At 39.5% G+C, this 25458-nt stretch overlaps 1 protein-coding gene across 1 annotated transcript; it reads left to right on the top strand.

Annotated features, from left to right (window-relative positions):
• The first annotated feature begins 3171 nt into the window (after positions 1–3171).
• hmgn3 (high mobility group nucleosomal binding domain 3) lies at positions 3172–20876 on the top strand. Its single transcript, XM_017488044.3, has 6 exons — positions 3172–3330; positions 7318–7368; positions 7861–7890; positions 10258–10308; positions 14368–14475; positions 20040–20876. Exons 1-6 carry the CDS (start codon positions 3316–3318, stop codon positions 20073–20075), a joined length of 291 nt encoding a protein of 96 aa, XP_017343533.1. The 5' UTR covers positions 3172–3315; the 3' UTR covers positions 20076–20876.
• Positions 20877–25458: the final 4582 nt, after the last annotated feature.

Here is a 25458-nt window from a genome sequence, read left to right as displayed (position 1 = left end):
TTTGTTTCATGAGTTACATTGAAAAAAATGAATTCATGGATCAACATGTTTAAATTAAGGGCAGAATTTCCACTTAAGTAATATATTTAGGTTCATGAAAACGTAAATGGGTAAATAACGGCGGGTTCGTCTTGAACTCTGATGTTTAAATAGAAATATGTTCATTTAAAAACTTTATTTATTGTTGTAACATGAACATTAATTCAATATGTAAAAGCTACACGAGGCCATAATGACTTTTTAGAAACAAAAGTCTGAATATTACATGGACACATTTACACACTATTTACTTAGATCCATGTTCTTCTCTTCAGGTAGTATATTATATTTGTAGTATAATGTTTACATAGTCAGTAACCAATCAATGAATTAAAATACTTAGATTAAAATCATCATGTAAATCCCCAAATTGTGGATGTTCATAAACTTTATGGTGAGCACTTGTGAAAGACTTATGTGCTGTAACTGATGTATTTTGTATAAAAGACACGTTTCATGCTGGCATTTATTTAACATATCTCAGGGGACGTACTGAGCGAGAGCTGAGTTACTATGCACTAAAGGTTTCTATGAACTTAGATTTATATAAATATTAACCTTTATAGTTTGTTGTTTTTATTTAAAAAATTCACACACACGCACACACTGTGGGGTCTAAAAATCTGAGAGCACTAGTGAAAATGTTTCTATTGTGCATTATTTTCTAATTTAATACAACAATTTTCATTACAAACTCTATTATTGACAGCAACTTGAGTGAAAAGGAGAATCTTGACATGAATTTCAGAGTTTTTTTAGTATTCGGTACGTCCCCGTTTTGCTTTAATGACGGTGCGGACTCGAGCTGGCACGGACCCCACTAGTTTGTGTTAAACCTTATGAACTATTTTGGATCAAATCCATCAGAATGTCGTTAATAGAAGAGTAGACATGAAGACACGCTGACCTTTTGTACAAAGCAGTTAACATGGTCAATATCACACATTTGCTTACAATTAAATATGGACCTAGAAAAAGTGCAGAATCTTAAGTATTAAATATTCAAGATATTGAACATTTACTTTCATTGTTTTAAATATTTCAGAATTCTAAAAATCCCATATTTTCAGACATTTGAACCCATATATAATATACGTACACACACACGACCGGTCAAAAGTTTGTGGACACTCGACTGAAATGTTTCTCACGATCGTTAAAAAGCTTTCGATCTGAAGGTGTGTGATTAAAAGTGTGAAATCGGTGTCGTAGACAAAAATATAATCGCGCCGACGTATTCATTTCTTTCACTAGAAAACGAACATTTTATTACAAAATTTTTTGTAAACGTACGACTCTGAGCTAAATATTCCGGAAAGCAGGCGATAAAGAGTCCAGCGTCTTTTTAATACTGTTTAAAAAGCACCTCAGGGAAATTCCTCAAGAAATCGGTCGAGAAAATGCCAAGAATACATTTCTGGAAATTCTAGGCGAAAAGAGCGTCTACTTTGAAGATGGTAAAATATTAAATTCTTTTGTTTTATTTTTTTATCATTCTAAAATGTGGAAAAATAAAGAATGAGTGTGTCTAAACTTTTGACCAGTAGTGTGTGTGTGTGTGTGTATGTATGTATGTATATGTGTGTATATATGTATATATATATATATATATATATATATATATATATATATATATATATATATATATATATATATATATATATATATATATATATTTGTCCAGTCAATGTTTGAAAAAGTGCTTAGATAACTTGACTGTTTTTTTTTCTTTCTTTAGCGAAAGTGATTAGATAATTTGACACGTTTTGTTAAGCATATTAATTTTAATATGCTTGGTCGATCATATATGTGCAGTATGGTGTATATGGTTTTATATCATGTAATTTGATTTGAATTAAATGGTTAAAAACAGTGTAGTGGATTGTAATTTCTGTATAGAACGACACAGACGGGACCAGGACACTGATTGTCCCACTGTACTGGATGGTTCTTCACTTGGGACTGGTTTAAGTTGTGTAAACAGGACTAAACACAGGAAAGCTCTGATTGTGCACACAGTAAGCTTCTAGAGGAGCATCCATGTTGTGTGATGTTGATGTTCAATGTCCTCCATTGTCAGGTCATTGTACAGGGATGGGCTTTGTTGGCTCGTGCGCTGTTCTTTTAAATCACGTGTTTGACGCATGTGCACAAGGCTATAGATAGGTGTAACGTCCCATCACTCGAAGCTTTTGATATCCTAATTCGCATTAATGTCGATGTCAATAAAATAAGTTTTTCAGCGTTATAAAACGGTTCATAACCTGGATGTCGAACAGCGCGTGATTGGTGAACGGTGTTGACGTCTAACTGTTAACGTCGCAAATATTGTGGGGTTTTTTTGTTTTTGTTTTCTTTTAGCTATTGTTATATTATTCTAACATTATAATTCCAATTATGTGTTCATACATGTCCTATTTGTGTCATTTTTACAACGAAGAGATTTGGTCAAACTAGAAATACGTTTCCCAGAGACCCGAGCTTGTGGTGTCACGCGCGGATTGGCTGCTCGCAGGGTTGCCAGGTTTCGGTGTAAATCCATACTAGACACGTCTCAAAAAAATGAAGAAAAAGACCAGAAAATAGAACAAAAAGTTTGAACAGTGTAAACACGACACGTATTTTATTTCCTAATAGTTCGCATATTAATCTCCCAGTCTTTGCTTTATATGATAAAACAGAAATGTTTCTGTATAGTGTAAATACACTGTCTGATTTTCCTTTTTCTTGTCGTTTACCATAGAATATATTCCCCAAAATTGATTAGAGTTCATTTTTAATGTATTATTTGTTTTTGAAAGCACTTTTTAAAAAAACAACCACCCATGGACATGATTTTTCCCATGAAAACTTCTTTCAAAACTAGTGCGTTAACAACGCGAACCTGGCAACCTCGGCTGCTCGCCACCTTCTGCCTTCTGTCTTTCCTGCACCTTTAAACCCATCCTCTGCCCTCGCGCGGTGATTTGCTTCAGAAAAAAAGCGCGTAACCAGTCAGAGCGAGCGCCACAACACGTGCAAACCAATCCGCGCGCTGGAGCTATTTGCATATTAGCCCGGCGAGCCAATCGGAGCGCGAGTTGGTGGCTGAGCGAGCGCCAAGGTGTCCAATTGTGGCGCAGAGAGGTAGCATATTATTAACATGTTATTACAGGAGGTGTTTTAGATATTGATCCAGTATTCCGTCGTAGTTACAAACTCACTCACAGGCTAAAAACACGGACCTGTTAAACTCGACTGTTTAACGAGTGAAAACAAACAAAAGCGGTGGGAAAGATGCCCAAGAGGAAGGTAAGAAAATTCGTGTTTTATTATTATTATTATTATTATTATTATTATTATTATTATTGAAGCACAGTGACAGTATTCCAGGCGCTCGGCTTTCTCCGGTTATTATCTATCCAAAATGTCGAGCAGGTAAAATCCAAGATTTAGCCTCAAGTTTTACAAATCAGTGCTGCTTTTCGGCTCATTACAGCTGGACGTTCATCACTCACACATACACACACACACACACACACACACACACTCTCTCTCTCTCTCTCTCTCTCTCTCTCTCTCTCTCTCTCTCTCACTCACACACACACACACAAATCCCCTAGGTCATATTTGTGCTTTCTGTTTTTTATTCAGTCGTCGTCAGTTGCAGGTTTTCCTCCATGACAGTGGCTCGGGCTTTTTATGAGCCACTTTGAGCTGAATGTCACTGATGCGATGCTCTGCGTCCATTTTGTTTTTCGCCTCCAGCTTTAAAACGCGACTTTTTAAGAAAACCGCCAGATCACTGATCGATTTAGGAATCTGTTATTATTTATTTATTTATTTAATAGTCCTGTTTGAACCGACACCCCCCTCTTCCTCCTCCCATGCCTCCTCCTCTTCCTCTCCTCACACACGCGCGCGCACACACACACAGCGCCGCACGGACCCGTATGTAAGCGACTGGCACATCAATCACACTCGCGCGCGCATCCGCCCTCGGGAGCGCGCCCGCGCGACACTAGCACGTTGCAAAAGAAAACAAACAAAAAAAAAAACCGTTCCAGAATAATTTGCGATAAACGGTGATTGATCATACAAAATGTGTTTAAACACGAGAACACCTAAACACTTCTGTGGAAGACGGTAAAGATGAGCGTGAAAATAAGTTATTTAACCACAGACACGAGGCGCGCGCGTAAGTGTTAAGTGTCGGGTCAGCGCTCTGTATTGGAAGGGAACTGTTCGCGCATGCGCAGAAGAGTCAGGTGGGAAAATGGGACGCTTTAGTTCTGATGATAAGAATCATTGTTGAACATTGTTTCACTTTATTGTACTGATTTATAATATAAATAATAATTAGTATAAAGTGTTAGTTGGTTTTATTACCTATCGTCTACAACAGTTATTATTTTAATAATAATATAAAAAAAACACTAATAACAATACTAGTAACAATAATATTATATCATTTCAATAATATTAAATACTGTTAGAAATCATAATTAGTAGTAATACAAACAAACACTCTTTAGTTAATAATAATAATTATTATTATAATGATGATTGTTGTTAAATAATGAATACTGATATACAATAATTGTACTGGTGATGATGATAATAATAATGGTAATAAAGATATTACTACAAATAATTATTTGAAAGCATTTTTTATTATTTGTTGTCTACACCAATGTTTGTTTTATAATAAGAATAATATCAATAACCGCAATAATAACAATATTACTAACAATAATATGAATCATTTCAATAATAAAATACTGTCAATATTAATTAGTAGTAATAGTAATAAAAATAAACGCTCATGGGTTATAGTTAATAATAATAAATATTATTATTGTAGTAATGATTATTATTATTGTTCTTAAATAATCAATATTGATATACAATAATTGTACTGGTGAAAATAATAATAGTAATAATGATATTACTACAAATAATAATTATTTTAAAGCATTTTTTTATAATAATAATAGCAATAACCGCAATAATAACGATACTAATAACAATAATATTAATCATTTCAATAATAAAATGCTGTCAGTAATAATCAGTAGTAGTAGTAATACAAACAAACACTTGTGGATTATAGATAATAATACTTATAATAATAATGATAATTATTATTATTATTAAACAATTAACTTTCATATAAATTGTTGTGCTGATAATAATGGTAGTAATGATATAATTACCAATAATAATTATTTTAAAGCATTTTTTTTTAGTATCTGTAGTCCACATCAGTGTTTATTATTATTATTATTATTATTATTATTATTACTATAGCAGCATTAGTATAATCATGTTTGGTGAGTGTGTGTTTGTATAATTAGCTTTCTTTTCATTTAAAGCCAAACATCTAAAACCTACATGTTTTCCAAACATGTGGAAATTCCATTAATTTCCAAAATTACACCTGTTAATTATCCTCATACAGATGTTTTTCTTTCTTCTTCTTCTTCTGCTTTAGCGCATGTTTAACATGGGAAATACGCGGTAATTTCTAGCGCAATAAATTCACTAATTAAGATTAATACTACTAATAATAATCTAATAATAATAATAAATGTAACAGACTGATGATTGTATGTTATAGAGAGGGCTGTCGGGTTGAAATTTTCAGTTTTCTTGGGTTTATTACATATTTTGTGAATGTTTTCCCTCCCATAATAACGTAATAAAAATATTACATTGCTTGCTTCCGTTCAGTTAGACGATTCTTACATTAAAATTTTTCATTTAAACAGTATGTTTTTAAAAAACTGGATTTAAATCCAGTATGGTTTCACGTTGAAATCCGTGTAATATTAGTGAAACTAGTGAAGTCGTATATAAAGGTCAGTGGTGTGTTCGAGGTTGTATGTTTCTTACAACTTCGTACAACATGTATGATATTGAACAAAATCCCACATCACGCCGATTCATGTAAATGTATACAAATGTTTCGAGATGAGGTCGTGACGGTATTGTGACTTAATGCGGAAGTGCAAGGCGTACAGTGTAGCTGTAGCAGCACTGGAGACAGCTGAAAACCACGCTTTGCCGATTTGTTTTCAGCTAAAGCAGCAGACAAAAGCAAACATAAAACAAAGACAATTCACCGAAGGGGAAAGGACGCAGAATGTAAAGGACACACCGCTTTATTTGACCAATATGCATTGTTGTGTTGATAAACAGGTTGTTCAGTAATAAAAGCGCAGGGGTAAATGTGCCGTGCGTTGTCAGTAATGTAATGTATAATAATGTATATTTATATACTGTGGCCCAAGGCACAATACTTTATTATTAATGTGCAACATCTGACGCTGATGCGTCGCAATAACACTCTGTAGCTCGAATGCACAGAGGTCAGAAACGACTTGTTCCGAATTCCCACTTTTGAGTTAAATCGAATGCAGCAATAGGCTTGCAGAGTTGTGTTGAAGAAAAAAAAGCGGGTGGAGCCAATCAGCTCTGTTCCACATATGGGCGGAGCTCATTTCAGCACCAAAAAAATCAACAGAAACCTAGTGAGCTCCAAATACACAGCAGCAGTATTGTGTTCTTTATATTACATTACTGATTATTACAGGTTTAGGAAAAAGTTTCCCTGCTGAAAACAACAATAGAAAACCTTCTAATGTTTTCCACTACGAATACCATTACAAACCATTAAACCAGTTAACCATTAAAACCAAATGTCAAAGGTGTTCTGTTGGTCCTAAATGGTGTCCACTAGACATAATAGGCCACCAATAGAAGGCAACAAATTACCAGTAGAGACCCACAGGGACCATTACAGCTTCCATTAAAACCAATACAATTCCCATTATAACCATTAAAACCATTATGAATTCTATGAGGGTTTCTCTTGTTTGTTTTTTTGTTTTTTTTTTCAGCAGGGTTACATTTTTACATCTAAACTGCAGATTTAAAACAACACATCTGGAAAATAAATAAAAACAAAAACACCACCGTTACTGCATTAGGTATTGTGTACTTCCTGTACATTAGGTATTGTGCATTTCCTGTAATAATTTAGATTTCATTGAAATAGGTTTATTAAAGATAATCAAAATTATATTTTACTTTCTTGGCGTTGTTACAGTGTGAATAGTAGATGTGTGTGTGTGTGTGTTTTGATTGGCATTACGTACCGCGTAACAGAAAGTAAGCACAATTGGCACACGGAAAATCAATACTGAGCACATGCTGACAAAGTGCTGGTTAAAATTCTAATAAATGATGCATATTGTGTGTGTGTGTGTGTGTGTGTGTGTGTGTTTCTTTCTGCAGTCACCTGAGGGAGCGGAGGGGAAAGACTCCACTAAAGTCACAAAGCAGGAGGTGAGTTCCACACACACACACACACACACACACACACGCACGCACATGCATGAGCAAAGTGTAGTTCTGTTGATTTCCATATTGCAGATTTTAAAATGGAGTTTAGCTTTCACTTTCTTGTCGCTCAGAGTTCTTGAAAACCTTAAAAGTGAGACATGACTCAGAGAAACAGTCAATTAAACATGGTAGCGTCCTTCAGGTCCGTCGTTCTCGATAGCTATTAGAACCCGATGCACTTTTGTGACACGTATTTGCAGTAAACAATGTGAAATCAAAAAAATAAATGACTCACCCTCGTACATTTGGAGAGCGAATATTCATTAGGAGGTGTTCATGTTCATATTCTTGTCGACTCTATTGGGGGCAGATTTTATGCTTTAAACATGTGCGTCATTATTAATAACTTCAAGAATGCTCTCAAGTAATGATTATACAATTTAATAATGCAGATTTCTCTGTTGTTTTCTCTTTCTCTCTCTGTCTCTCTCTCAGCCCACTCGGAGGTCAGAGCGCCTGTCTTCGGTAGGTTTCTGCTGGATTATTCATGCGCTGTCGCACGAAATATGATGTACATTCAAAGGTGGACAAAAAAATAAAATCCGTTATTTAACCCACCAGGTGAGCTTTATACATGCCGTTAAATACGCGTACACAAGATGGACGCCGTGCGTACCCTGTGGTCATATGGTCACAAAATAACACGACCACCCGCGCAGTGCAATGCAAGCGTTGCGTCTCAAATCGTATACTTGTGTACTATTCTAGACCGTACACGAATACTAACACTAACCGGTTTTCCTATTACAATCAGCGTCTGAATGACTAGGTTTGAGTACCGTCCGTCTAGATTTTCTAGCTTAGTAAATGTTTTTAAAGGCACGACGAGGGATTTTCAGTTTGAGACCGAGATCATGGCAACCATCACGACAACAGCAGAGAGCTTTAAAGAAACAGAGCTGAAACAGAGCTGGTGAATGTGTTTAATACGTCTGTGCATAAACGTCACAGTTCCATAAACGTTACAGTTCCAGGCGGACCGGGGTGTTTTGGCTCTAATGGACGCCGTATTTAACCCTTTAAAAGTGCAAAAAATACGCACGCCAGCGAGTACGAGAACAATGCCGCTCGTGTAGCAGTTGCGTACGCGCACGTACGGCACGTATGGCGAATGTGAAGTATGTTTCCATCTTCAAACTCCGGTGAGCTGAGTGACGTAACGTCCGGTACGCTAGTCAGATAGATAGGTACAGACTCAAGATGAAGAAATGTGTATATGATTATGTAGCACATCACGTGTGTTCCCTCGATAAAAAGTCAGGAAGACGTCGGCGAGCGTTTCGGCTGGGAGATGCACTGTTATGTCCTCGAATCACACGTAAGAACAAGCACTGAGGTGCGTCACACCTGCATGAAGCACGTTATGTTTACATAAACACATACGCACCAAAAAAAAAAAAAAAAACATCACTAGGAAAAGCAGTGGTTTTTTTTTGTTTTTTTTTTCACTTTCATTACGAATAAAGAAAAATGAATATCCTAGACACGAAATCTGCTTCTCCCAGGTAGGAGCGGAAAATCTGACGATCGAATATTGATATGGTGATAAAATATGTAAGAGATAATCCACGGCTAGGTGTGCGTTACACGTGGAAGAAAAGAAGCAAAGCGGAGTGCATTAAGATGGCGCACACCTGGCCGTGGATTATCCCGCTTAGCGTTGACGAGTTAAAGCTGTCACTGAAGTTCACAGAGCACAATTTGACTGAAAAGATAAAAATAAGGGTTGATTTTTGTTTGTTATTTTATATACGGGTCGTTAGATCTAGAATTCAGCCCGCTCTAAATCATACACAGAGATAAAGTAGTGCCATAAGATTTATATTTATTTGAATGAATTAGAATAAATGAAGCTGTGAGTTCATAACTACTGTATGCAGCTGTAACTGTACGTTACTATGGTTACAAGTGTTTATAGGCAGCGCGTTAATTTAGAACAGACCGGAAGGACCTGTGCACTATACGGTTTGAACGCACACCTTCTAGCCAATCAGAATCGAGTATTCAGACAGACTATGGTCGGATCATTGCTAAGCAAACTAAAAGTGTAGACTTTTTTTTTCTTCTCCTATTTATTCGTCCGTTTCGGTCACGTGTGAGAAAGATGCACGAGCTGTGTTTCTCCTAAGCTTCTCACGTGTTTTATTCACAGGTTAAACGTTTAGACTTCATATTGGAGTGAATCTAAACTCAGTCGGTGAAAGGAAAGGGCTTGGATATGGCTAGGTCGTCACGTACGTTTAGAATCGTGCGTAATGTATGATCTGGGAAAACCGTACGGAAAAAAGTGTACGCCGCTTTGGCCGTGACTAGTTAGTATTTAATGTCACGGTTTTGAAAGTGCTAGTTTATTACGTTTATTACGTTTACGCAGAGCTGTCGTGTACTCAGTGGCACTTGGATGTATCCAGTATCCTGGACGTGTTCAAGGGCAGATCTGACCCCCAGGTTGCCGATTTCGTCTTCTAGGATGCCTGGTGTAGTGAATTCCTACATCACTCACGGCGCACAGCGTGGAGAGAGTCCCGCTAAGCGCATCTGTGGGTGTATTATATACACTGCCTTTCTCACGGAAAACGTGCCCGGGAAAAAAAAAAATCGCTTTAAAAGTCACTCAGAAGTCACTTTTTATTTATTTATTTATTTTTTAAAAAGAATTACAAAAGCGCCTTACATCTACACGTTTCCGCTTTACCAAAGACGTTTATCTTATTTACGTAGTATATTATATTACATGTATTGAGTATACACTTGAATATATTTGAATGGTTTTTATAAATACTTGAATTGGTCGTCTGTTTGCTTAATGCTCTTCATCTCTTTCATTAACAGAAACCGGCTCCTCCTAAAACCGAGCCCAAACCCAAAAAAGCTGCAGCAAAGGTACCAGCACACACACACACACACACACACGTGCACATGTGAACCCACACACCATCACAGGTAAGATCCTCTTTCAAAAACTGGCGCGTGTTTCGCGTGTTTGTTTCACTCTTACGTTGGATTTTAGTCCGATATTTTACAGTAACTGCAGCAATATATCTAAAACTAAATAAATACTAGAATTTATTTAGGTAAACGATAAAACCCACAGCCATCTCAGAGCTACCGACCTTCACGCGGGATTGCGTCCCCCGCCTTCAATAAAAACAGCAGACAACATGTTCGAACGATGACATGGCAATCTGTAACCGGGAGCCAATCAAAATCGGGCGTCCGTGAACTCGGGGTTGGTGGCTTCACGTGTCTCGGAGGAAGAACGTGTCGGCGTTCATCTTTCCCAGGTGGTAGCTGAAGTACGATAGGGAAGCGCTGGCTGGTGGGAGGGAATTGCCCAGCGGTAAACACCTCTTATGAAGCCCCGCCCCCTTCCACCACCTCACATTAGTCAGTCCCACCTTGATTTTGCGACGAACGCAAAATCAAGGAAACTCCACAGTAATCGGAGGAGCTTGGAATTCTTCAAGTCTTCATTTTCCGCTGTCATGTGACGTCTTCACAACACGCATTCAGTCAAAGCCCTCTTTGATTGACTCTGCGAGATCCTGAACGGACTGATTAGTAATCTGTCGATATTCCCGCTTGATGGATGAGCCGATCCGGCGCTCTAGCTCTTCCGCTAGTTTTTGGAGAATGTTTTTAAATTCGTTAGCACGAACCAAAATCTCTCCGCGTACGTTCGACTTACCCAAAATTAGACGAGTATACATTTGACAGCGTTTAAATGTATTTAATATCGAACGCCACGCTGTGACAGAAACATTTGCTGCGTTTTTACTTTTTACACCGCGTCCTTCCCGCCAACGCTCGTTACTTTGCTTCGGGGTTGGCATTGTACACGTTCGCTTTTATTTTTTTTCTTCTTCTTCTTCTTCTTCTTCTTCTTCTTCTTTTCCAGCAACACGATCCAGTCTGTGTTTTCTTACCGGTTTGAGAGCCAAACGATTACGTAATCCGATGTGGAAATTACGCCATCGCCATAATTACAGCCATACAGAAATTTTTTACAAGCTTTACATCTGGCTCCGTGAAAAGAAAGTCCTCACCGTCGAAGATGACCAAATCCGTGCGTGGATCGATTCCGTCGCTGTTCAAACCCGAAAACGGGCTACGTCTTTTAAATTTAACGGCAGTCAAGCTCCCGTTACTCGAGTTGTTGTCACGGCGATCAAACAACCCCTCCCCCACGCTCCAGCTCCAGTTCCGTGGAGTTGAGTAGCTCTGCTGTGATCTCATCTTAAACACAAAGCTTCAGTGTTAAGAGTCTTATTCAGGGGAATAACAGCGGCTCTCGGGCTGTCCTGGGACACTGCTGAGATATAACTGCGAGAGCTTGGCTAACAGGAAGGAAAATAAACCCACTAGGTCATGGTGAAAACTTCGTGAAGCCACGAAGAGGACGTATTAAAAGCTGTCGCTAAAGCTGCCGGACGGATAATTATGTAATGCTAATCGCCCTTAAGGTTAACTGTAGCTTATACCACAGCGGGGTTCAGTTCTCTAATCTGATTGGTCAGAAGGTTTGCTTTATATAGATATAGATGAATAGATGAATATTCGCGCGCTCATTCTAATACGCTACTGTTTCTATAGTAACAGCTCATACACAGTGGACACTTCAAATAATGCTCCATATAAAAGAGTAATAATAATAATAATAAAGCGTTGTTTTAACCAAGAAAAACATAACGTCATTGACGTGGTGGTGTTTATTTATTTATTTATTTATTTATTTATATAATTTTTTTGATAGACGTTTATTTAAGGTTTATGGACGAAGTTTCCGGTGTCGGCGCTTTATAACAGTCATCGTGCCTTGCGACAGGAAAGTCTTCAGGACAGAGAGGTTTACTCTTTCCGGTTTCTCAGTAAAATGACAAGCTGTGTTTTAGAGAGAGAGAGAGAATGAATGTTCATCACAGCTGTAACATAAGTGATAACGGGAACTAACTTGTCTCTCGGACGTTCCACGGCATTGAATCTTAACTATACACTGTTGAAGTCCCCATGAAGTAAAAATCGAAGTGTTTTTTTAAAAAAAAATACTTTTAAAGCATGAATACGTTAGCCTTAAGGTTATCTCTAAGCTAGTGCGCTCCAAAATGATGACGGAACTCGCATTTAGAAGATACACACGTAAAACTTTCCCAGTCTCTCTCTACCACCGATTTTGATGACATCATTCTGCACTTCAGCTTCTCATCAGATTTTCTGTCCATTCAGATACTCTGTAGAATCTGAAGTGTCCCGCCCCCAACATATATAAAAATCCATGGTATTAACCGTCAAGTACGGCTTAACCCGGGTCGTGAGGTAAGCGGAAAAAAGGGGGGGCGGAGTCACTCCATATGTTCCACCGTGACTTCCTGTACCAGTGGCACTTTCGTCGAATAACGCTGCACGTTTCAAGACGCTTGTTCATCAATGAGTTAAACATCGTAACCGTTTAAATCGCTGCGGTACAGGCGGAATAAGACCGTGCAGTGGTAGGAAAATTACGCACCACGTCTCACATTTCACACGTGCAAATGTTTCCGGATTGGAGTTTGGGATAAAAAAAGTCCGTCTCGTTTTTGTAACCTCGCAGACTTCGACTTCAAAGTCCAAAACTGAAAGTCACAAATAAATGCAGTTCAAACAAACAAACGCTAATTAACTTTCAATTCGGAAGATTGAACGAACACCGATGCACGTAACTGGTTATCTTTTTTTTTCTTCTTTTTTTTCTTTAGCGTATGTGCGGTATACTGGGAGAAGGTTTAAATGGTTTGTTATCATGGTCGGTTCTTACTCAGTTAAATGTGGATATCGCAGGTCAAAGTTCTATGTATATGATTGAAATATTCTTAAATATTGAAATATTTCAACGTTTTCATGTGGGCCAGTGGTTTAAAATAGAAATAGATTTTTAACTTGCAAATAGGTAACTATTCAAATGACTCAATTTACATGGAAACAAATTCCAGAGGTTAAGCCGAGACACGAGAATGGTGTTCTTTTAGATTTGTATGCATGTATTTCTTTTATTTATTTCTTTTGCTCATATCAAAGTTACGTCATTGAACGAGGCTAATTGTGTTCGAGTTAATTGCTTTAAACATGTAAGGAGTAAAACACTTGTGGGTGTGCAGATATAAAAAAAAACAAAACAATCAACGATTGGATGATGTGGCCCAGATTTTTTCTCCTCTCGTACCATAGCGGTTTGCTGAGAATGACAATTTTTTATTTATTTATCTCTAACAGACACGTCATACTTTTATTCCCCGTTCATAGTTAGATTTAATGTCGAACGTGGAACGTCCATGAAACTAGTTCTTGTTCTTACTTACGTAACTAAGTGCTGACACTGGGGACTCCTTCCATACATGTGGAATAAACATCTCCTTACAGAAAACATCCCAAGTCTACTGTCAGAGCTGCTGTTTGTGAAAATGACTCAAAAGCCTCTGACCAATCAGAATCAAGTGCAAAGAAAAGACAGACAAAATGCACAGGAATGCAATAAGATAATTATGTAGTATTAATATTATACACCACCGGTCAAAAGTTTGGAGACGCTTCTTAAAAACGTAAAAAGCTTTTGATCTGAAGGTGTGTGATTTTTTTTAAACGGACGACTCGGAGTGAAATATTTCCGAAAAGCAGCCGATAAGCGTCCAGCGTCGGTGTGAACTCTTAACTTTAACACTGTTTAAACAGCACCTCAGGGAAATTCCTCAAGAAATCGGTCGAGAAAATGCCAAGAATACATTTCTGGAAATTCCAGGCGAAAAGGGCGTACAGGAAATATAATAAAGTAACGGATTTACTTGTAACTTTCCACCTTTGTTTAATTTACGCTCAGCTTCCGCCCTGTTCGTACCTCCTGAAAGCTCGGTGTGATTTTGCAGTGTTGTTTAGTGTCGAGTTGAGACACTGAGTCCTGATTGCTGTTTGCAGAAGGCATCTGACGACAAAGCGGCGAAAGGAAAGAAGGGCGGAGCCAAAGGGAAGAAGGAGGAGAAAGAGGCGGTGCCCACTGAGAATGGAGAGACCAAGGCAGAGGGGGTGAGAGAGAGACTTAAATCATTTTTATTAAATCGTTGTTATTACTTAACCTGATCAGTCTTTGTTGATGCAAATGAAAAGCTTTGGATTTAGGCATTTTTACAAAGCATTATGGGTAATATGATTTGTTTAACTGGCGTGATTGGGGTGCCATTTGTGTCGCACTGATATTGCATTTATTAATAAGTCTAAATAAAGACAAAAGATTATTTTAAACACCGGAAGTGTGTTTAAAATAATGATACCTGCTGTATTTGCATGTTTCGGTTGAGTCGCTTAATAAAATCTTACCTACAATTGGAAAACTTTACAATTTCTCAATACTGTAAAGTGCAGTTTATCGTGAATATCATCATAAAAGTAGTTTTTAAAAAATCTTCTTTTTTTTGGCATGGACGTGCGAATCCATTCAACACCGGAACTTTTCCACGAGTCGTCCATTACAGGTGATGAAAAATGTACGTTTTATACGCACGCGTCCGACAACAACCGCACCCAGCTCCGTGACCTGAACACATTCGCCCCTGGGAAATATTTGGAGTGTTCCACAAGTCACGCGATCGACAGGGATTTCCCGACGATCACGGGAAGAAGAAAATTCAATCCTCTTCTATATCGTGTTCCCGAGTGACAAGGTCGACCCTGTTAGCCAGACTATAGGCTGACGGTAAAATTGTTCATAAGAATAACGTTAGAAGTCCTCACGACGTCAGCATGGATCTCTCCAGGATGTCGTGATCGCAGAAGTAACCGCGAACTCAAGCAAACTCGCCGCTATACGGAGGAACTTGTTAAATTACCGCAGATTCGGGCCGAGACGCGTCGCGTGACGCCGTCACAACACGCGTTCAGCCGAAGCCCGCTTACATTCCCGTGCGTCGAACGTGAGTACAGCTAAACCGCCTCGTTTACCAACAAACATCACTGTGAAAGACCGTGCAAGACCATTTAGCCTAATTACAATTTCTCCAAATTCAGGGAATTCTCTGCAAAAAACCCCACAAAAACACTGCAAATTTTGGAAATAAGACGCAGCAAAATCAAACGTTTTTGGCCACAACAATCACATAAAAGTCTGTACGGACTGGCTGCTTAACCACATTTAACTGCCGTATTGTTGCGTTAGTTTATTGTTGAACGTTTTCTTCGATTCAACGTTTTATTATATTACTGGCAGCGCAGTCATGAAAACGCCCCTTGCACAACAGTCATGTGGCTTTCTGTAACAGCGTTAAGCAACGTCTCTTTATTCTGCCGTCTAACGGCAAAGCGACGTTAAGCGTAACATCAACAGGAAATAGTTCTAGTCTTTCTGCCTTTCTGTCCGAGCAGCAGCATGAACATTCATCATATTCATATATATCTAACGTTCATTCCCCAACCCTCTTTCTCTCTCTCTCTCTCACACACACACACACACACACACACACATACGTAGATCTGCATCTCTCGTTCGTCTGTCACCGTGTCAGCTCCGAGAAGTCCCTCCCCCACCTTGCTGTCCGTCACAGGAAAGAAGGAGACAGTGAGAGTAAAGGGTAGGAGAGTGAAGAGTGACGCTGCGGTGTGTGTTTGGATGTGTCACTGTGTTCAGCTGTAAATCTGCGCTGTGTGTTAGCTGCATCCGGAGCTTCTCAAAGCGTGCAAGGCAGAAATCCCTTACGCTGAATCCGTTAGTTCGAGATCAAACCGACGGCCGATACTTTTCTTTCTTTCTTTCTTTCTTTCTTTCTTTCTTTCTTTTCTTTTAAGATTAGGGCACATTCGCGTCCTTAAAGCGTCCCGGGAGGTTTTTTATGTACCTGTCCCTTAGTGTTCTGGACACCACTACAGTGGTACAGTATGTCTAGGGGGAGAGAATAGTTTAGAGGATATTCCCGTTTTAAAGTCTGCCGCTTTGTAAGACGTTTATAAAACGTCCGCATCTGGTCAAAACTTTGATCATCCAATTTAGGAAAATATGACAACATACAGGTGACGTGAATTTCATGACAAATGATGTCACTATACGCTTTTCTGGGATCTTTTCATAATTTTTTTAAAATATCAATTTCAATACAAGCCAATTGGTAGCAGTCGAATCGCTGTAAAAAATTCTTCTTATTATTATTATTGTATTTAAAATTTCTTTAAAACTTCTGAATGTTCATTTTTGTTTACATTTAAATTTCTAAATGTTCATTTTTATTTTTTTTATGTTAAATTTCTAACTTCAAAATTTAACTAATTAAATGTTTGCTCCTTTTGAGACTTAAATACTGCTGGATTTTTCATTAATAGAATTATATATATATATAGAGAGAGAGAGAGATTGATTGATTGATTGATTGAATGATTGATTGATTGATTTTTGTCATATCGCCCATCCCTAGGTGTAATGTAATATACATATATTTTACAACTAGGGCTGGGCGATATGACAAAAATATCATATCACGATACTTGAGAACATTTCTACGATACACGATGCGTATCGCGATATTATAATTTAGCTAACAAACTGTCTGCAAAACAGCAGTAAAACAAACATGAAACCGTTAAACTGAGTTTGACGAAACTTTTCTTTAACGCCTACAAAAACTACGTAAAGTAGTTCATTTAGTACCATTTAATTTGTAATTACTAAAACCGTAAAAAAAAAAATATATATATATACATCACCATACCAATGATATCTCAGAAAAGTGTATCGTGTAATCATTTATCACGATATCGACCTCGTCTCGATATATATCGCCCAGCCCTAATTAAAACATATTTTAGACATTTTAGTTTTCCGTGTAAATGAAACTCCTGTATTGCTGACCGTTTGAGAGCGAACCTATATATTTGGATTCATTTTTTGTCGTATCGCTTACCCCCTAGTCCAATTAAATGCTCTCTAGAACGTATGTCCAACCCCCAGAGTCGGGTCTTGCTCTACAGCAGTAGCTTGTTAGCAGTAAACGTGATTTGTTTCCGCGTCTTTAACAGTTCACATCTCCAACCAAGAATAAATATTCATTTTTGAAGACGGAGCAACTTGTACACGCCTGCGACCGTATGACAGGTACTTCTCGGAAGTGTTTTACCAACTTGAGTTGGAAAATGTCGCTTCGTCAGACTCGACAAGAACGCCATTCCCTTTTAAAACACCGTCAGGGCTTCTCTATCCGTAAGAGTAGGTAACAAGGACTCGTCGATCTCTTTGCTCTTCTCGATATTCAGCTAGCTGGCTAAGCTAGCTGTCAGGTTTGTTTAGATCCGGCGTATCTCGAACGCTGTTGGCTGATGTGTAAGTCAGTCAAGCAGATTAATGCCATGTCAGTCCGAATTTCAGAAGGAAATATATACTGCGCATACTGAGTCAAATAACGGTTAGGAAGCCATTTCATGAGGAGGCTAAATTGTAAATAAACCGGTGGTGGTAAGATCCAGAATTAATGTCCGTTTGTTAGCTAGGCTGTTTATGAGGGTGAAAATGATGCCGCCGTATAATATTTATTACTTTAAGTACCGTCCCTGTAGAAACTTTTCAAAGCGATTTCTGCACGACGTAATGTGCAGTTAGAAATATTACACTGAATGTTGCTGATCCATCACATGGTCTGTTATTTTGGTGTAATGGAAGGTTGTAGTATTTTATATAATAGACGAATAGGTCCGTCAGCGTTAACGTTTATAGTGCTCTGCGTTGTATTCATACGTCACTCTGCTGCGAGGTGAACATGGCTCGAAGCCAGCTTAATTATACGGGATGTTGATCATTCGTTCAGATAAACCTCTAACTACCCGACGCTGAGATTGTGGATTTTTGCACGTGCCTAATATTAATTTAGTACTGGATGTTGGCCAATACGGAGATTGATAATGGTGTCATGTCAGCAATTAAAATGAGATCAGCGCATCACTGGACGTGTGATAGCGCCGTGCAAAATGAAATGTATACAATAGTCTGAGTACGCCAAACGTAGTCAATTAGCTGAGACGCGTTAAGAGCGTAAATAATGCTTTTTACGAGGCCGTTTGTTAAAATTTCCACACAGCAATCGCTTTTCATGTTGTTGGCAGAAGAGTGGATGTGACCTACTGTCAGGTGTAACATGACGGGCTCAGCAAAATGAAGCAACTCGGAATTATTGCTATATATGTATTGTTATCCACATTGTGTTTATATTAGAAACAAAAACTCACCAGACAACCTTCCTTTGACTGGTCAGCCTTTTCTCTGAATTTCTCTTTGGAACATCAGTGAACTGCAGTGAAGATGAGCACTACACCAACAACATTCCGTCTTAAACCCTTCCCAATCTGATAACGTTTCAAGTTTTCAGAAATGGAAGTTTAGCAAAGCCATTTTTTGTTGACAAACAATAATGTTTGCTTTTGCTGCATGTAATCTGTTCTTCACAGCAGAGGTGTACATGAGGACTGCGATCTCTTGGCCCACAACAAAAAAGTCACAGGAATGGGTGGTTTTTACCATCATGTAGAAAATCTTTCGAAGTTTTGAAGCTCGCAAAACAAAGACAGGCAGTGTTGATTAACCTGGGAGCATGTTGGATGCTGCCGTGAGGCACGTTTAGCACATTCATTCATCCATCTTCAGTAAATATATTGCTTGGTCAGAATTCTTCTGGGAGTTGGTGGGATTGGTCAGTATTACTTTGGGAGTTGGTGGGATTGGTCAGTATTACTCTGGGAGTTGGTGGGATTGGTCAGTGTTACACTAGGAGTTGGTGGGATTGGTCAGTATTACACTGGGAGTTGGTGGGATTGGTCAGTGTTACACTAGGAGTTGGTGGGATTGGTCAGTATTACACTGGGAGTTGGTGGGATTGGTCAGTATTACTCTGGGAGTTGGTGGGATTGGTCAGTATTACTTTGGGAGTTGGTGGGATTGGTCAGTGTTACACTAGGAGTTGGTGGGATTGGTCAGTATTACACTGGGAGTTGGTGGGATTGGTCAGAATTACTCTGGGAGTTGGTGGGATTGGTCAGAATTACTCTGGGAGTTGGTGGGATTTCTCAGTATTACTCTGGGAGTTAGTGGGATTGGTCATTATTACTCTGGGAGTTGGTGGGATTGGTCAGAATTCTTCTGGGAGTTGGTGGGATTGGTCATTATTACTCTGGGAGTTAGTGGGATTGGTCAGAATTCTTCTGGGAGTTGATGGGATTGGTCAGAATTACTCTGGGAGTTAGTGGGATTGGTCAAAATTACTTTGGGAGTGGATGGGCTCGGTCAGAATTACTTTGGGAGTTGGTGGGATTGCTCAGAATTCTTCTGGGAGTTGGTGGGATTGGTCAGAATTCTTCTGGGAGTTGGTGGGATTGGTCAGAATTACTCTGGGCTTTGATGGGATTGGTCAGAATGTTTGCTTTTTTTGGCTTTGCAGTGTTCATTCAAAGTTATATGTGTATCGGTGTGTCTCCTTTCTTATGTGTGTTTGTAAGAAATCGTCTAGTAATGACGTACTAACCCGTGTGGTTTGGATTTAACAGGATTAACTAACAGTCTCTTACATTTTCACAGCTGGAAGATTCAATAATCTTTTTTTTTTCTTCTCTTGCTCTCTGTTCAGGAATCCACTGAGGCCGAGGCAGACGCTAAGGAGTGACTCTAGTTGGTTTTCTGGGGAACGGAAAAGACATTTTTTTATTCTTTATTGAGTATTTTGTAAGATGCTAACTTTTTTTAGACTTGTCATCGTAGATTTACTTAGCAAGCTCACACTCCCCCCAGAAGTCCCCGTTCTACTCTGTTATCACCGGATCGGACAGATCTGTCGATGAAAAACAAGAAAACTCTTCTTTTTTCTTTTTTTCTTTTTTCTTTTTTTTCTTTTCTTAAATGTTTCACCACCAGCAGCAGCCATATCAGTTCATAACTTTATAGTCAGTCGGAAACCTGCGTCCCTACGTCCCATCCAGTAACGTAACAACACGTGCTTAATGTTTGTGCCGTGCTGAATGAGTCGTCTGGTCATTCGGGCTCACCAGTTAAGTGTGTATTCTGAGTCTTCTGGGTTTTTCAATTATAATCACTTGTATAATGTACGATTATAGTAATAATAATAACAATAACGTCGCTGAATGAGAAAGATTGCGACTAAAAGGGAAAAAAACAATTGTTTCCAAATTGTTTTTTTTTTTTTAATCCTCTTTATTGGGCGGATTGGGACTCGGATTGGGACTCTTTTGATTTTTTTATTTTCAATTTTTTTTTTATTTTAAATTTGCTGAGTTAAATATGACCCTTAATGTAATGGCACATAACCATAGCAATAACCACAGGGTGCTGAGAGTGACGTTCGTTCTGAAACTGAACCTGACATGCTTCTGGAGATCCGCCTGCCTGGCTGGTTTGGGATATTGTCTGTGAAAATGTTTTCAAATAAAACCATGAAAGAAAAAAAGGTGCTGTGTGTGTGTGTGTGTGTGTGTGTGTGTGTGTTTATAAACATTCGCGCTCCACTTCCTGAATGATATTTGCTTGCATAGAGGCACAAGTTTCTGCTTCCCTGGTTTGAGTTTAGAGTTTAAACCTGATAGAAAACCGGTGAAGATCCGACCAGAAGCCACAAAGGCCTTTCAGTAGGTTTCTGTACACGTGACACAGGCACATGATCCTAAACTATCACTTTCACTCACTTACACACACACACACACACACTCACTAAATACAACTGCTGATGTCAGGAAGTGAAAGGTCAGCAGTGTTACAAAGGATTGGGAACACAAGGGGGAATTTAAAGGCCTGGCTCACGTTGGTTGGCCATGAAATCAGCCAATAAACTCTTCCTCTGTGAAGAAACGGAACCGGGTTCATTTTGTCCGAGTGTACATACAAAAGTGAGCAATCAAGACAGGACTCGTCTTGTATGTTTACGGGGTTAATAAAGCAATAATTTCCAATTTGATATACGATAAATCATTTTAAACGATTGTAGTGGTGTTGTTGCTGTGGAAATGCAAACATAAGAAGAATATCGATACCGTAGTGTTGTGGAATTCTCTATTCTGATTGGTCAGAAGCTGTTTTTCCATAACAACAGCTCTACAGGATGATAAATGATCATTTCTTTATAGTAACGACTTGCCCAGGTTTATATGGTGGAGGAGACTTTTTTTAAAGCATTTCTGGAAGGAGTCTCCAGTGTCAGTGCTTCGTACCAATCAGAGGTAAAGTTATAACGTGACGTTTTCCGTAACAGAAAAAGTCTTTCGCAGTTTCTTTCCAGCCTGACAAGCTGAGAGAGGAAAAAAAAAGACGCCGGTGAGGGAACGACAGCGAGCTGTTTATAGCTGCTGTAACGCAAGTGATAACAGGAACTAACGTTTCATGTACGTTCCACGACTTTAAATGTAACTATAAATGGATAAAAGTATGACGTATCGTTCTTTATGGTTCGTGTTGGTAAACTGCTGTATAAAACACCACGAGACACGCTGTTATTAGAAAATAATCGACTTTAGGGTTGTAACAATACATTGAGCCTCATCACATCAACCCAAAAGCTCATTATTTTCCTAAAGCGGCATACTCCCAAGTATTTTATTCCTTATATATTCACCAATATTAATAACATTGTTTTTTCACTGCTCTAAAGCACCAGCATCAGTTTATTTCCAAGACCTTCAAGACCTGACTCACATAGAAACAACCCGAAGCACACAGTTAGGCATTTTGAACGAAATAATGATATCACTCGGTCTATGTATGCGGACGGGAGTATGTAGTTAATGCTCTCTAATTACATACGTCAGAAAATAGATGTTCAGATCGCTCTAGGTTTTGTTTTATTGATCTTAGACCCTATAATTATATTGGATGGTTAGGACCAGGGGACCAGGAGTCCTGTGGGGTTTGCTATAATGGTGCATTGGTGTGAGTTAACTTCTGACTTTAGGCTCAGGAGGGGGAAAATAGTGTCTAGCGACAAAAAAAAAAAAAAACCCTTTGGAGTCAACCTAAACCTTTAAAGTCTTGATAACCACTTAAAGTTGTAGCTTAGTATTTTGCTATTCAGTTATTCATCTAATCATTATTAGTAGTAGTAGTAGTAGAAGTATTCAGTAACAACTAATCCATCCATCTTCTATACCGCTTGTCCTTTTCTTCAGGGTCACGGGGAACCTGGAGTCTCTCCAAGGGAGCATCGGGCACAAGGCGGGGTACACCCTGGACAGGGTGCCAATCCATTGCAGGGCACAATCACACACACTCACACACCCATTCATACACTGCGGACACTTTAGCCAGTCAGACCATGCATGTCTTTGGACTGGGGGAGGAAACCGGAGTACCTGGAGGAAACCCCCGCAGCACGGGGAGAACATGCAAACTCCGCACACACAGGGCCACGGCGGGAATCGAACCCCCGACCCTGGACGTGTGAGGCGAATGTGCTAACCACTAAACCACCGTGCGCCCTCAACTAATTGTGAAACTAACAGGAGTGACAGGTGATGTGAATAACATTGATTATCTCGTTACAGTGGCATCTGTCAAGGCAGTGAGTGAACAGTCAGTGCTCGAAGTTGATGTGTTTGCAGCAGGAAAAATGGGCGAGTGTAAGGATCTTAGTGACTTTGACAAGGGGCAAATTGTGATGGCTGGACGTCTGGGTCAGAGCATCGCCAAAACAGCAGGTCTTGTGGGGTTTTCTAGGTATGCAGTGGTTAGTACCTACTAAAAATGGTCAGAGGAAGGACAACCGGTGAACTTGATGTGCGTTGGGAGCGACGGCTAGCCCTTCTGGTCCGATCCCACAGAAGAGCTACTGTAGCACAAATTGCTGAAAAAGTTCATGCTGGCTCTTATAGAAAGGTATCAGGACACACTGGATCACAGCTTGCTGCGTATGGAGTTGTGTAGCAGCACCCCGGTCAGAGTGCGCATGCTGACCCCTGTACACCGGTGAACGCTCCTACAATGTGTACGTGAGCATCAGAACTGGACCATGGAGCAATTGAAGAAGGTGGCCTGGTCTGATGAATCATGTTTTCTTTTACATGATGTGGACGGTCGGGTGCGTGTGCGTCGCTAACCTGGGGAAAAGATGGCACCAGGATGCACTTTGGGAAAAATGTTCTGCTGGGAAACCTCAGGTCCTGGCATTCATGTGGATGTTACATTGACACGTGCCACTTACCTAAACATTGTTGCGGACCAAATACACACCTTCATATCAACAGTATTCCCTCATAGCAGTGTCCTCTTTCAGCAGGATAATGCATCCTGCAGAAATTGTTCAGGAACGATTTGAGGAACATGACAAAGAGTTCGAATCGGCCTCCAAATCCCCAGATCTCGATCCGATCGATTATCTCTGGGATGTTCTGGACAAACAATTCCGATCCATGGAGGCCCCACCTCGCAACTTACAGCACTTAAAGGATCTGCTACTAACGTCTTGGTGCCAGATCCCACAGCACACCTTCAGAGGTCTTGTGGAGTCCATGTCTCGACGGGTCAGAGCTGTTTTGGTGGCACAAGGAGGACCGACACAATATTATACAGGTGGTTTTAATGTTATGGCTGATCGGTGTAAGTCTGTAACCTAGCGATTCAGGGAATTTGTGGCGTTAAAAGTAGGAACACTAGCTTTTCCACAGAAAGCTAAATTACATTTACTTCAACAAACCCCAAGTCAGATAAACCTCCGACACACAAATCTGCCTCGTCAGCCTATGTATATTGATGTGCAAATGATCCAAAGTTGAAAAAAGCTGCAATTTTATCACAGACAGTTTAATATAATACGTCCCAACCTGACTAAACTCACCAAAAGGTCATGCTAGACAGTTGGGTGGCTGTGTTAAATGATACAACATATCTCTTACTACCATGTTTTACTGTTTCTGACTAACATGTTGGTACACTTGCTTACGACCAAACTGCCAACGTACACCATTTTGCGTAGTGTTGTGGAGGAGTTTATTTTGTAGCCTTTGATCAGTTTAGGAAAGTTGAATTGCATTTACAAAGCTGCTTAAAAACCAGAATTATTTCTCCACCTGGAAGCCACGTCAGTTCTTTCTAACTGCACCAAATGGAGTTTCTGCATCGCCAGTCTTCCTGTTCTGCTCTGGTCACGCCCGATTCACGAAGAGACCTGAGCCAAAACTTGATGGTGCTTTAATTTCTTTCGAGAGGAAACGACTTGAGTGCACGGCTTAGTCAAAGTGAGAAACCGTCGCTGTAGTGGTTTTGTCGTGTCACTTTAAAGAAAACGAGAGCTGAAACCTTCACTTGGAAATCCGAGTCGGTGTTAGTGAATGAGAGCCAGAGATATTACAGGGTTAAATAAAAGTAAAGATCCTTCGATATGCAAATACAGGCCACGAGACATCAGTTTACCAAGAAAAGGGAGTGTGCTGTGTGACGCTGAACAGAAGGCTGTTTCCCGTCCGCTTATTCGTAGAATCTGAATTTCTCAGCGGTTAAAAGCGTTGGCGTTGTGGAAACTACCACGCAGTAGAGTTTATTCTTGAAAACTCATACCACAGCGCTGTCGAATTCTCAAATCCGATTGGTCAGAAGGTGTTCTGACTGTCGTGACCAATCACATGTTTATATTAATGCACCTGTTCTGATACATTCTCGTTTCTAAAGTGATTTATAAAAACACTCGCTGTCATAGGGAAACAATCAGCGGCGGTGTGGCGTGACGTGACGTGACGTGACGTGACCCGGCGCGTACATCTTCAAGGTCTCCAGAACAACCGTTCGACTCACTGACCGCTGAACACAGAATTGAAGCCCGACTTCGTATCACATCAAAGCAACACTAAACATGCCTTTTGCTAATGCTTGGCTTGGTAACCTTTGACCCTTATTTGGCCTTTGGACTGCTTCTGACCTCCAGTGGTTGAGCAAAGCCACTACACATCATTGCTTTCATGACAAACAAACAAACGAAAAATCAGTTTCAGACTGACTTGTAACGCTTAAAGTGTCACTAGAATAAAGCTTTGTTGTATGATATGAGTGCGTTC

Source organism: Ictalurus punctatus, chromosome 15, assembly GCF_001660625.3.
Source record: "Ictalurus punctatus breed USDA103 chromosome 15, Coco_2.0, whole genome shotgun sequence".
Taxonomy (NCBI): domain Eukaryota; kingdom Metazoa; phylum Chordata; class Actinopteri; order Siluriformes; family Ictaluridae; genus Ictalurus; species Ictalurus punctatus.
The sequence above is the reverse complement of the archived record's forward strand: the minus strand, read 5'-3'. Positions and strand labels throughout refer to the sequence as shown.